At 36.9% G+C, this 14,324-nt stretch overlaps 1 protein-coding gene and 1 long non-coding RNA gene across 4 annotated transcripts in view; one reads left to right on the top strand and one right to left on the bottom strand.

Annotated features, from left to right (window-relative positions):
• Positions 1 to 728: 728 nt before the first annotated feature.
• On the bottom strand, positions 729 to 2,871 carry LOC113071412 (uncharacterized). The gene is made up of 5 exons (XR_003280084.1): positions 2,831 to 2,871; positions 2,058 to 2,125; positions 1,677 to 1,971; positions 1,371 to 1,583; positions 729 to 1,282 (listed from the first exon to the last, which is right to left on the bottom strand). It is a non-coding gene; the product is annotated as an uncharacterized LOC113071412 (long non-coding RNA).
• A 4,437-nt stretch (positions 2,872 to 7,308) lies between these two features.
• Positions 7,309 to 14,324, top strand: part of LOC113071428 (calsenilin) — a 62,410-nt gene continuing 55,394 nt past the window's right edge. For 2 of the 3 annotated variants that reach the window (XM_026244782.1, XM_026244781.1), the window contains exon 1: positions 7,313 to 7,457. In XM_026244782.1, the coding sequence (XP_026100567.1) occupies positions 7,452 to 7,457 (6 nt within the window). In that variant the 5' untranslated portion in view covers positions 7,313 to 7,451. Of the gene's footprint in view, positions 7,458 to 14,324 lie in introns of all 3 variants that reach the window. The other variant, XM_026244780.1, reaches the window with a different exon arrangement.

The raw sequence follows: 14,324 nt of genomic DNA, 5'->3' as shown, positions 1-14,324 counted from the left end.
TGCAAAGCCATACAATTCATGCAATGCAAAGAATCATAATATTAAGAGCTAATTTGTGTCTCTGTGTAAAATACTCCTCATATTTGTCCTCCTCGGGTACTAAACATCAGTAATGTGCATGCTCATCTTGCTTATTATACAGTACTGGATTCATGTTGATCTTTCCCTTGTCCATCACCTTCAGTTGTGCATGAAATTCCTGCAGCATTATAGTCCATGCAGTATCTTCTAATGCAGCTTTCAGCCTGCCCTTCATCTAACTGAATGTCATTAACGTAACCAAATGTTCATTTCTTAATTAAAACACATTTATCTATTGTTTACAAAATTAAATGGTGTATTTACCAAACACCATTCTTAATATAGAATATTCACCCTACTTTATTATCCAACACCATGTGCAGTACTTTACTGGAGGATACAACATAAAGACAACTAAAGTAGTGTATTAAGACAAATGATATACAATTTTTAACAATATTAAAAATGGGTTATGTTAAAACCATGTTTTTCTAATCAGATGAAACTATGCAAATGCATGCATGGTGAAATGTCTTGAGCCCCAAAGAATCACATCAAGTTTTTAGAGCTCTCCTGCTTTTCTTCCTCTTCTTGCTTGTCCATGTCCTGGACATATCATAATCTTCCATGTCATACTTTTTTTTTTGCAGTTGTTATGCAGCACCCTACAGCACAACTGATGAACAAAAGACATGTAACTAATTTAAATCAAATATCTTTATTGTCACAATACAATGAACACAAGTATACAGGTGATGAAAGTCTTGGGTGCAGACTGCAGCGTGACAGTACGGATGACAAATGAATTAATTCATGAATATATATGAAATACAAATTCTGAATATATATATATGAAACACACATATATAAGGGACTCAATTCAGGTAGAGAACAATATATGTTAAAAATTATGCTATACAAAGAGCATGAATTGAAAACAACAATAATCACAGTACACATACATCTCTGCAGTAAAGCACGGTATGAATTAGTGCAAACAGAATGTCAGGGTGCATAATAATATTGAGTCCAGTCAGCATAACTGATAAGAGTGCAGGGCATATGAGGTTGGTGGGGTGTGTATGGTTTTACTGGTATGAGTTCAGTTCAGTCTGATTGCCTGTGAAAGGAACTTGTCTCACTGTCTGCTGGTGTAGGTTCTGTGATAACGTCTGCCTGATGGTAACAGTGAGAGCAATCCATGGCTCGGCTGGCTGGAGTCTCTGACGGTCCTCCTCACACTCCACCTGGTCTAGATGTCCTGGAGGGCCAAAACATGTATTTAGGTTATGGTAAATCAATAAACAATATATAGTATTTTTATTTATAATTGTTGCACTGGACTTAACATTGATTCTTGTTGGGGATATTGGCCGAAAGAATCCCACCACAACTAGCTCTCGTTGTTTAGCTATGATGTTTACTTTTACAGGCCGTAATATCTGAGCTGTCGCAGTAGAGCGGTTTGTGAATGCAGTCTTCACAGCAGATAACTGATGGGTTCAGGTAGCAGTGCTGCACTCGGTGGCCATTCAATTGATATCTTCATCAATTGGCTTCATCTTAATTCAAACAAACAGACAAAACAATAAGTCAGCAATAACCATTCTAGAGTAATAGTGTTGGTGAATACAGTTGCAGGTGTCAGTACTCACCATATTCAGTCATTTCCTTCCCAAATCACAGAGATGATGCACAGCTTATTTGCTCATTTTAGGAGCTATAAAAAAGATGTATATGTGAAAAACTATAACTGCGGACTTGAAAAGTCTTTTGAGAGATCAACAACAATGTTGTACCACACATAACTGCATTGAATTCAGACATACAAATTGAAATGTGAAACTTTTCACCTTTCTGTCTTTTCTTTTGGGGCACAAGAAGTCCATGTTCATTCCTCATTTCTTTAGGACTGGTTTGACTGATTTTCTTTGCGTTTCTGGTCTTCAGCTGTAAAACAAGAAAATATTTATTGACCCCATGTTTAATCATTATTGTTGTTTAAAAATATAAATAAAGCAGATATCATTATATACTTCAAGCACAAGTTCCTTGGCAACTCTAGTAGGCTCCTGAGTTCATCTGTTCACATCAGATTCAGCGTCTGAGACAATGCCATCATGCAAACTCTCAGTTTCTGCCTTACAACAGAGCATAAAAGAATGTGTGAGTGAGGGAGTACAGCATGAAGATGAAGTGAAAAAGGCAGAGAAAGGCAGAATTTTGTGTATAAATTTAACAGAATGAGGGGAACATTTAAGAGATTTAAGAGAACAGTACTGTCTGTTGGTGTGGATGCTAAAATACTTCTCATTATAGTTATTGGTCTTTGTGTGAACAACTTTAAGTGATCTGATTGCCCAAATTCATTGAAGATCTGATTTGTAGCACTTGAAAAGTTAAACTAGGATTTCCATTCTCTTGCTTCTAAGACAGATGTGTTCAGTAACATCACCACAGAAAGAAAGGCAGACTATGAGGTGTGGACAGATATCATGTACTGTTGAAACAGGAAGAGGCGGCACCAATTTGTAAAGATTAATAAAGAATACAATGGACTTCATTTAAACTTCATGATATAAACACTCTTACAATGGGCACAATCTGATGGGAGCTGTGGTAATGGCCAATAACAGCAGTAGGAGTAAAAGTTGTAGAATTTTGTACAAGTACGCTTGTGCAATATAATATGATTATTGGATGAATTATTACTACTACAACATGCTCTTTGTTGAGTGTTCTTCCTGATGGGCTAAGTGAACCAAAATTTAAGAAACATCAAATGCTGAGAAAAATGTATCTGACGTACCATTGGAAGTGTTTGCCTTTGCAGCTTTTGGTCTTCTTCATAAATGCACAAGATGGTCAAATTCAAATCTCATGACAGGCCTTCCTGAAATATAAACATGTTGAGACAGTGTGTTAAAATGATCTGTGACCAAAATATTTGATTAACACATAATATAAGGATGCGTTCATTAAAGCAAATCAGTTATAACTAAGAGTCTTCAACATTACCTGTGAAGGGTTGATCCTTTGAAGGACTTGTTCAGCCCCCTTGACAGCTTCTTCAATATCAGCATTGGGAGCGTGGAGTTGAAGTTCCCTGTTAATTGTAGCAGAGCGAGAGAGAGAGAGAGAGAGAGAGAGAGAGAGAGAGAGAGAGAGAGATTTTACAAGAGATGGCTTCTTTAAAGATCTGCTGGATTACAGGTTATTGTGGAGTATGTAATCCGACGTAACTGCAAGACAGAAAAAACACTGAATTACAATTACATCACAAAAAGATATTAAAGGCATGGCAAACTTAGTGGTTACTGTGCTTTACAAATAGTGTAGAGTAAAAACACAGTTACTGTGGTAAAATCCTGGTAAGTGTTGTGATTATTGTGTGTTAGTAAATACAAATACCAGAGTAAAACTATGGTTACTATGGCAAACCCATAGTAAATGTAGTGGTTATTGTGTGTTAGTAACTACAAATACCAGAGTAAAACTATGGTTACTATGGTAAACCCATAGTAAATGTCGTGGTTATTGTGTGTTAGTAAATACAACTACCAGAGTAAAACTATGGTTACTATGGTAAACCCATAGTAAATGTCGTGGTTATTGTGTGTTAGTAACTACAAATACCAGAGTAAAACTATGGTTACTATGGTAAACCCATAGTAAATGTCGTGGTTATGTGCGTTACAAAGTCCAGAGTAAATATGCTGTAGTTACTGTGTGTGTGTTGGCTACACATGACGTGGTCAAGCAAAAGTTAGGCTAGTATTGTAAAAATATGCTAAATGTGTGGACTTTTTACACGATCACGATTATCACGCGATATTGGGTTGGGTGCTTTGTTGTGCTTGTATCATGTCTAAAAGCTGAAGACCCATATGTCACATCATAAATTTATTTAAAACTGCAACAGGTCTATAAACAGTACAGGTTAGCTTAGGCTAATGACAATGGTAGGCTAGCTGAGCAGCCCACTGACCCATAATTGGAGCATAAACTGCCCTTTAAAAACACGGCCCTGTCTAACGTGATGCAGAAATACTGAAATAATTAAAACAATACGCTTAACCACGTGATATCATTACAAAAAGAAGAATAAAAAAATATATTTACCCTTGCTTACCTGTTTGAAGGTGTACGCGCATCAGGTGAACTGAACGAGCCTCGCTAGTGACGTCACTGCCGCTGAAGATGATGCGTGTTATTTGGACGCATCTGCTCTCCACCGAAATTAATGGGAAGGATTGGCGTATCATATGCACGCAAAAATGGCATTTGGCGTATGCATTACACGCAAATAGAAAGTGTAAAGTCGTGTTATTTATACGCAGACTGATGAGAACGGGTTGACTGAAGCACTACCGTTAGCCTTAGTAGCTTGGTCGCTCCCTTTGTCAGTCAGCATTTCCACAATATTTCGCCCTGATTTTCCTGGTTTTGGCATTTTTTCCTTATTAATGTAACATAAAATCGAATATGTAATAAAAAATGACTAAATAAATAGCACTGCTAAAAAGAAAACAAATGTGTGTTCACAGAGCGACTTCCAACCACGTCTATTCACCAAGAGGCATACCGGAAGTCAGAAGCTATGTTTTTAAAATATAAATATTTTGTAATAACAATATACACTACTGGTCAGTAATTCAGGGTCAGTAATTTTTTTTTTCTTTGTTTTAAAATAAAATCAATACTTTAATTCAGCAAGGATGTGTTAAATTGATAAAAAGTGATTGTAAAGAAAATATATTTATTTATTTTTTTGAATAAATGCAGTTCTTTTTAACCTTTTATTCATCAAATATATTAGACAGCAGAACTGTTTCCAACACTCATAATAAATCTGAATATTAGAATGATTTCTAAATGATCATGTGATAGACTGGATGTTACACTGAAGGCTGGAGTAATGATGCTGAAAATTCAGCTTTGCATCACAGGAATATTTTTTTTTTTTTTTTAAGTATATTCAAATAAAAAACTATTATTTTAAGTTGTAATAATATTTCACAATATTATTGTTTTTTTTCTGTATTTTTGATCAAATAAATGCAGGCTTGATGAGCAGAAGGAACTTCTTTCAAAAACATAAAAAAATAGTAATATTTGTAAAATAGTAATAGTTTGTACTGTACTGTGTATATATATATATATATATATATATATGTATATACTGTATGTATATATAAACAAACAGTGAAACTTGGTTAAATCTATTCTTAAAATTTAAAATAAGTTTATATCTTTCATTCATATACCTAAATATATTTCAAAACCTACCTACATCAAGAAAATACATTTTCAACCTCACAGTAGCCTACATTTATTGGCAAAATGCAAATGGAATAACCTAAAGCAATTTTGTTGTTGTTTTTGTTGTTGTTTTTTCAAGTATGAGATGTGAATGTATTTTCTTGTTTTGAAAAATATGCAGTGCAAAATATTATCAAAATTCTATGCTATTTGATATTTAAACAAATATTCATAGTTTTAAAATATTTTTTGACGCTATGTCTTGTGTCACTCAGAGCATTGTCATCATGCAAGACAGATAGCATGTCTGCGCGTCTAACCCACTGAGATTACTGGTCCATCTTCAAACAAGAACTGACTGCAATGTGCTTCTGGTTCCTTGGCAGAGAGTGCAAGTGACGTCACAAGGGGCTGACAGTGCATGTGATGTCCCAGAGGATGCTGAGTGCATTTAACATCACAGAGTGCATATGAGAATGACTGCAGATCCTCAGCCACAGCCATGTCTATCTAAACATCCAGACATGCTATTTGTAGAGGCAGTGCAAATTGATTCACTCATTACTGAACACAGGAATGTCCTGGAGACTTTTAATTATGGTTTAAGAAATGCCTCTGGTCTTTTTAGTCTTTGGTCAATATAGCACCTAACAGAAGAACTGCCTTGGTTATATGGGTTGTATTTGGAGTTCATCCTTACTGCTTGTAGTAGTAATGCTGCAAGATATGGTATATATAATATGTGCAATAACCATATTATTTATTAGAAATGTAGCATTGTATCACTTGTTCACCATTGGATCCACTGCATTGAATGGGTGCCATCAGACCTTTTTTAAAAAAACATATCTTCTGGCCAAAATAAGTAATCTTGTCTGAATCAGGAGGGAAATATGCACAGATCAAGCACCATTTACAAGGGAAAATAGTCCAAAACAAATATGTCAGTGGAGGATGTGAGAGGACAACAGGGGATAAACGTTATTTTGGATTATGGACTCCTGATTGTTCAGAAGTGATGGTTTACATTTAAATGCCTTAAATATGGATTTGTTTCTTATGAAGACATTTCACAATATTGTATTGACTGGAGTTGTGTAGGTTACTTGTAGATTATCGTGATATTGTGTCAGCTATTTGAACTCTCATTCTGAAGGCACCCATTCTCTGCTAAGGAACCATTGTTGAGCGTTGTAATGCTACATTTCTCCTAAATGTTCTATAAAGAAACAAATTCATCTACATCTTGGATGGCCTGAAGGTTAGTCCATTTTCCTCTTATCTTTATTTGGGTGAACTAGGCAAGGCAAGTTTATTTATATAGCACAATTAGTCCACAATGGTAATTCAAAGGGCTTCACATAAAAGAAAGTAAAATAATCCTGAAAAAAATATCACAAAAGTAAAACAAGGAATTTAAAAACTTTTAAAATGATTTCAAATGTACTTAAAAAGAATTTAAGACAGTTAGAAATAGAAAATGATTTTAATGCATTTAATGATTTAAAATGCATTGCAATTACATAAAATACAGTGCAGTCCGCTCAGACAACTATACCTTTAACAGGACAACGCAATAAGATAAAGATAAAGAAAACTGCTGTTTGAAATTTTTATTGTGGACTATGTCATAATGTTGCCCTTATAATGTACAGTAAGCAGCATTCCAAAATTCCATTTGAAAATATACCAAAATACACATTCAGCAGATTAATTTAACCAAAGCAACTTATACTGGATTCAAGATAATAATAAAAAAAATCAGTTGGCATTCCCTTGGGATGGAACCCATGACCTTGAAGTTGCTACCATGCGCTGCTGTTCGTGCTACAGAAACGTTAATTGAGTTTGAGAAGGTCGTTTTATTGTCACTTAACGGCATCCTAATCTGCCAGCGGAGGTTTATGCGCCTCTTTTTTTTAATCTGCCAAAATAATAAATTACTTCAAATGGATGAAGCCCATGGATGAAACACATTTCATCCAATCCGTCTGTGCGCTCACTCTTTTTGGCACACACACACATACATCTCACGAGAGGAGAGAGAGGCTTGGGCATTCCCTCACATTCCACTTGATAGATCTGCGCGGTGAAGCTGCTGCTCCTGTAGTGAGTGGAAGAAAGACATTTCTCCTCAGCGCTCGAGGAGGATTCATCACGAGAACACAATGCAGGTGAGGAATCCATCATAGCACCTGTATTACTAACGGATGTCTTTTTTTAAAAATAGAAAAATGTATGATGTACCATCAAGTAGGAATCATGAACGGTAGCCTATAATTAATTAACGCTAATAAATTAGAAAATTATATTCTAAATCACAATTCATTTATAATCATTATGGTTTCTAATACGATCATTTACTGTAATGGGAGATTGAGTCGATAGTTACATAATTCACTCGAACTGTAGCTCGTGCGTCCTCAGAGCGCGAGAGGTCGAGGTGTCAATCATCGCGTCCGTCTAAGTTGCGTCTTAATGTGTCTTATATGATGTGATTTATTATGGATGGTATATCATTACAGTTCGGGCGGTAATGATGACTGACTCTCCGCTGCACTTGTGGACCTCTGCAGAATAGAGATGCCTCTCTCGCGCGCGCTTCAAAGCTGCTGAGTGCCCCTGCAATTTATGCTAAATACTTTCGAGTGAAAAATCTCTTCAAATGGAATGACATGCTCTACTAGTGACGAGGGGAAAACACGGGGAGTTAGAGGAATTAAAAGTTGTGCAGAAACATACGACTAGGTCGAGTGAGGACGCATGAATTTAGAAAGCATTGCGCGCCAGCTTCTGTACATAAGAGGCTTATTCCCTGATTTTATTTATTTCTGTGTTTTTTATTATTATTATTTTTTTACCTCCTATTGGTTTCTGGGATCTAAGCACACCTAATGCTTTGAGCGTTCTGTGGCATTCAAATCCAATGTGTTTATCTTTTAATGATTGATCTGCAGATTTTGTTTTGGACCTCAAGAATGATCTATTATGATGAAGGGCTGGCTTCATGCTGTTGAGTCAGAGGGTTTCAAGCTGATGAGTTTTGATCCTTGTAGTGTATGATGGCTTCTAGCTGTGAGAATCCTTCTCAGTCACTGCATGAAAGGTTTGGCATTTAAAAAGCTCAGTCTTTTGTTTATGTCAGCTTTGAAATAATTGTGTGGATTAAATTGTGTTGTATAGGCAGCAGTCACCGGACGCATCCCTTTGATGCGCTTTGATCTAATATATAAAAACTAGATTTATCACTGTTCTCTGATGATAATGAGCACAATGCTTTCCTGATGTTTTGAGACAACTGATTTGTTTCTGAAGGGCACAGCATTGGCAAAATATTAACACAGTAAGTTAATCAGGCAGTTTTCACTTATTTTCTAAGTAATACTTGTTTCTGTCTTGCCAGATTTCTTCAATACTTCACTGACTTGAGATAGTTTGCCCAAATGAAAATTATATGTGAGCATTTACCATCAGTTCATTCCAAACCAATATGACTTTATTTCTTCTTTGAAGTGCCATTTCTAGGCATTTAGGCACCCTAGGTGGTGACGTTCTTCAAAATCCAGAATGCAAATTTCTCCTTGGTAGAAAATGCGGTCTGACATTGTCTGACATCTTTGTTACACGCTCAGATAATGCCACTCTCGACAACACCTACCTAGAAACAGCCCTGTTTCTTTAGAGAGAAAGAGAAAGAGAGAGAGAAGATATTCTGAAGAATGTTCAGGCTGCAGTTTTACATATACAGCATAATCATATAATACGAAAAAAACGTATTACAAAAGCCAAGTAATAAAAAATAGATAACACATATACCAGTACAATACTACAGTGATCAGAAAACATAATATTTTACACTGTATAAATTGGCTCTTTATACATGAAAATATTCACAGTTGCTTCCTTTTAAACTTCAGGCTGGGGGACCCTCACACCAGGATGATCACATTTTGGTTTCAGTGTCATCTAAATGATTGAAAACCCCTAGTATATTGGTCGTAACTCTTTTTGCCTTGACAGCGTAGCTCTCTAATCTTATTTGTGGATGCAAATGTTCAGACCTGCTGGTTTTATGGCAGTTTGACATAATGACAATAACTGTGACATCCACTATTTGAATATTTCCATTTTTATCTGAACTGTCATTTTTATGAAAGCTATTTCTTAAAAATCTATAACATTGGGCTTTTGTGAGGAAGGGATTCGTCAGATTGTTTTTGTCTTTTCTCTGTTATAGTTTTTTTCATGTCAGTATTGATGATCAAAAACTCTTTAATATGTGTCCATAGAATTCATCAAAGTGTACAGTACGTCATGGGCCATGTAGCCCTCAGTTACTGGAATACAGAAACCAAACACCATTCCTCAGCCATTCACACCAAATCAATTGGTATAGATTAGGTTATTTCATTAAGAGTAATTCAATGTCCCCTTACACACACAACCACATAGTGGCCAGATCTCAATAGGGTCCAGGTGAGTCAAATAATAGCGGAATAATAAATAATTTGGGGTGGTGTGTAATCCATACTACTGCAAAAATACAAGGGGAAGGAAATGTCTGGAACAGTATAATACAGTGGCGCTGTGCTGCAGGCACCGCCAGGGCTCATTTATCCTCTAATGAGCATGATTGAAAGTGTTCGGTGTGAGGTCAGTGCTTTTCCCTCTGTTTACAAGCAAGCACATGTGGCCGTGAGGTAGCAACAGCAAGAAAGATTGCTTTGGTGCTGTTTGAGAATCATGAAGCAGTAGAGCCACGTTGTAGTCCTTTGATTAAACTGTATGGGAACCTTCTTTTTGGACTGAATTGGCTGGCTGCAGTGCACTGTTTGGCCTCGCTCCTCTGAGTTTTAATCAGTCTGTGGTTCTGAATTTTAAGTCAGTGTAAGCCTAGAACCTGGAACAGCGATACACGCCGCCCTGAATTAAACAAGAAAAATAAATTGGAAGAATGTAGACGGAATACTAAACGCAGTATCAGCGAGCGCAGTATAGGCCGGAGGTCCTTATGAATTAATGCTGATGTGTTCAGTGTATGAGCAAGTGAGATACATTATCTCAGATTTAAGTTGTAACGCGCAGTTAATTGACATTAATGTCTGTGTAATATGCTTATTTCACACCCGGAACATGCTTATGGCAAATAAATGTTGTAGATTACAACTACATTATAAAATGCTTCTCTGCCACCCCAGATGGTGGCACAGACATGGCACATGGTTTGGAGATGTATGACTGAAGCTTCATCAGCCATGTGTCACTAATTATAGTAAATATGCTACAGTAATTGAATCAAACAAACCAAATATCTCATATTTTCAAGTAACTGCAAAATCTCACTTCGTCTGTAGTCTTTTAATGTAGGAGGACTGACCTGCCGGCTGTTAGCAGTAGATGAGAAATGGTGCGTGTTCTCCACTGACTCTAACCTGTCCCTGTAGACCCATTATCAACAGACATGCGCTTACAGCTGGGCAGAGACATCCAAAAGCATTATTGAAACAGGTTTTTTTTAGTGCGCCATTCAATAAACAGCATCCCTTAGAGAGACACCGTTTGCTTCGCATCGAACATGCACAGAGTTCAAAGTGGAATACACATTTTGTATCATGCATTAATATGTAGACATTCTTCACGCATTTATGATCAAATTCGAATGACATTAGAAGTGCACTAATATTAAAATTCTGTTTTAAGTGAATAACTGATACCAATAATTATCTATCTATCTGTCTATCTGTCTGTGGGTCCGTCTGTCTTAAAACACTAAAATCAAAAGCTGCTGCAAAAAACTCCTGAGACAAAAGGTCTCCTGGTTGTCCATGAAAAGTTTGATGTTTTTAAGTCTAAAAATGAAGAAAACTGTAAAATGTGGTTTGACAGTTGTAATGTAAAATAATAATAATAATAATAATTATTATTATTATATTTAATTATTATTATTTAATAATTAATAATTTTTTTATTAATTCACATTTTTAATTGCAATAACAATTTTTGTTAGAAAAGTCGCAATTCCCTCAAATAATGCGTACTATTTGGGCACTACGACATTGTAAATATACACTTTTGATATCTACTAAATATTAGTGTTACTACAGATTAATTTACATTTATTCATTTAGCTGACGCTTTTATCCAAAGCGACTTACAATTGCTATATATGTCAGAGGACCCATGCCTCTGGAGCAACTAGGGGTTAAGTGTCTTGCTCAAGGACACATTGGTGTCTCACAGTGGATCCAAACCCAGGTCTCTCACACCAAAGGCATGTGTCTTATCCACTGTGCCAACACCACCCCTCAATTACAATTACAATTTCAAGTTAGTGTTATGATGGCAAAGGAAATCTAAATGTAAAACTACAAACACTTATATGCAAATATATTGAAACGATTGATACAATATCAGACGAAAACCCATTTAACTACAGATATAGTGTGGATCTCTAAAAGATATAAAAGAGAAGCTGAAACATTCTGGAGGACTATATGCATGCACAAATGGATGAAATCACAAGGAGCTATTTGGGCATACAAACAAGGTACACTGCCCAGAACAATTGCTTTCACTGCCCCCCACTGTTCCCTGCAGCGACACACACTCATTCACACACACTGTAATAAATAGATGTGCTCCCCTAGCAGACCTACCACCCTACCCAGACATGTGAATGGAGCTGCCTTCCACCCACTCACAGATGCACCAGCTCCATAAAGCACAGAGAAGCATGCGCTCTTTCCTTCTCCTCACTCCGCCGCCACAGAGACACGCAGCCACAAATAGCATCATGGCACCTTAACGCACCAAGCTACACAATGCCCCTCCTGCTGACTATCAAGGGTTACTGTAGACATGCTAGTCCACGGCTACACGAGAGGAGGAAAGTCAAGACGCATCCTCTCTCAAAAGGTCATTTCTCTCTTTGTGTGGAATCACGGAAGAGGCATTTCTCCGGAAGCAGGGTCACGCCAAGGCTTCCGAATGTTTGAATTTCATGAAAGAGGAGAGGAAGCTTTGAAATCAATCCCTTTTCTTGTCAGTTCGTCCCCATCTATGTGCCTATATTCACCTTGGGAACAGCAGAGTCTGTTTTCTGTTTCCCATCCAACTTTTTCAATCAGCCTCTCATTTAGGCCAACAAAACAATGCCAGACATCTCACAATCCAATCAATCAGTGATCAGTTAGGATCAGGTCTTCTGAGATTTCCAGTCCATCATCAGGATTTACAGGCTTTCCATGTTGATTAATTTGGTCTAATCCTGAAGGACGGAGACAGAGTGAAATAGACTTGTGCTATATAACATAGTGAATGTTTCGTAAGGGGATTTTACAGGTTGCTAAAGCCTTTTGGAATCCAAATCGCTGTCATTATTTTTCCTTGGAATTCTGGGAAACGGATTCTACCTATAAGTGCTTTTCTCTTGAAGGTTTCACTGTAAAGTTTTTAATCTCAGTAAGGAGATTTGTATTTTTTTTTGTGTGTTTTTGTTATAGCAGTTGGGCGTTCCTGAGCTGGGATGATTGACGGAGCAGCAGCCTTGTGGTAGATCAGAGGGATTACATAAGAGGCAGACTGTAACAAGACGACACTCACATTCTGCTTTTGATATTTAGAGAAACACCGTGTCACTCTCGTGTGGTAACAGAGTACAGAGAGAACAAGTCCGAGAGACGAAACAGGGAAATGATGTACAGAAAAGGAGACAGGAAGGTTGTTTTTAGGAAAAGCAATACAGAAACTAGTGGAGAGGAGCGAGGAGGGGAAGATGGAGAGATGTGGTATCTGACATCAGGCGTGGGAGGACAGGAAGCGAGTTTGGGAAGGGAGTGATTGACAGCAAAAGTTATTGAGCGGGAAAGGCAGATGGAGTTAGAGCAGGTATCAGGAGGAATAAAGGAGAGAGAAATAGATTGCGTAAGATGCAGATATTATGTGTTACTTTCAGCTTTATTTTGTGAGTGTGAGTTCGTCTCTGTGGAAAGAAGGTGAGCGTATCTTTTACAATACAGAGACTGACAGCAGGGATCGAGGAGCAGCAGGTGTGTGAGCTGATTGCAGGTTCTTTCTTTTGTTCCTCTCTGTCTCAAGGGAGAATGTGCAAAGGGTGGTCTTAGCTAAAAATATACTCCTGAATGTCTGAGGGACTTATTCTGGAGCTCCAGGGCCCATTATCAAAAGCTGCAACAAGTCAGGACCAGATGCCAATCAGAGCAAATATTGGTAGACCGATTTAACAGGCAGGAAAGTTTTTAGCTAATTTGAAGAAAAACTTGGCTGATACTCACACCAGCTCATGCCGATTAATACCAATTCTCAATATCTGGAAATTAATATTCTAGACAATCAATAAACAACCTTCATCAACTTAAGAAATATAACTGCAAATAGATTTATTGATTCAAAGTCAATAATTTGCAAGCAATAAGTAGTTATAATTGAAGTAGCTTCAATAATAAAGAACTTAATTAAATTATAGTCAGTATTGCTGATATTTATTCCAACAGCTTTGAGTATTTTATTTATTTATTTATTTTTAGTAGTGGACTTTTTTCAGTGAATCATTCTGCAAGTTACATTTTTACGCCAATACAATGGCAACATGTGACAATCTTAATCACTGAGACAGTAAAGTGATTAATTCAAAAGATTTGTTCAAAAACACAGAATCATTCAAGAAAGAAAGAAATGTACTATGAAATGTCTTTCAGCAGCTAAACAAGAGGCTTTTCAGAAGCTTTATGAGTAAGTACTGAATCATTAAGTCAAGTAATTTGTCCCAAAACTTGTAATCACCATTTCTGATTGCTGGGATACTTGCTGTGAAAGTTCATAACTATTTCAGTTTTTGGGGATTTAAAAGTGAGTGACGTGACATTCAGCCAAGTATGGTGACCCATACTCAGAATCTGTGCTCTGCATTTAACCCATCCAAAGTGCACACACACAGAGCAGTGAACACACACACACACACACTGTGAACACACACCCAGAACCTATATTATGCCTAAAATGTAAGCTACTCATAATTAGCT

Source organism: Carassius auratus, unplaced genomic scaffold (genome assembly GCF_003368295.1).
Source record: "Carassius auratus strain Wakin unplaced genomic scaffold, ASM336829v1 scaf_tig00007301, whole genome shotgun sequence".
NCBI lineage: Eukaryota > Metazoa > Chordata > Actinopteri > Cypriniformes > Cyprinidae > Carassius > Carassius auratus.
This window is presented reverse-complemented; position numbering and strand designations above follow the sequence as displayed.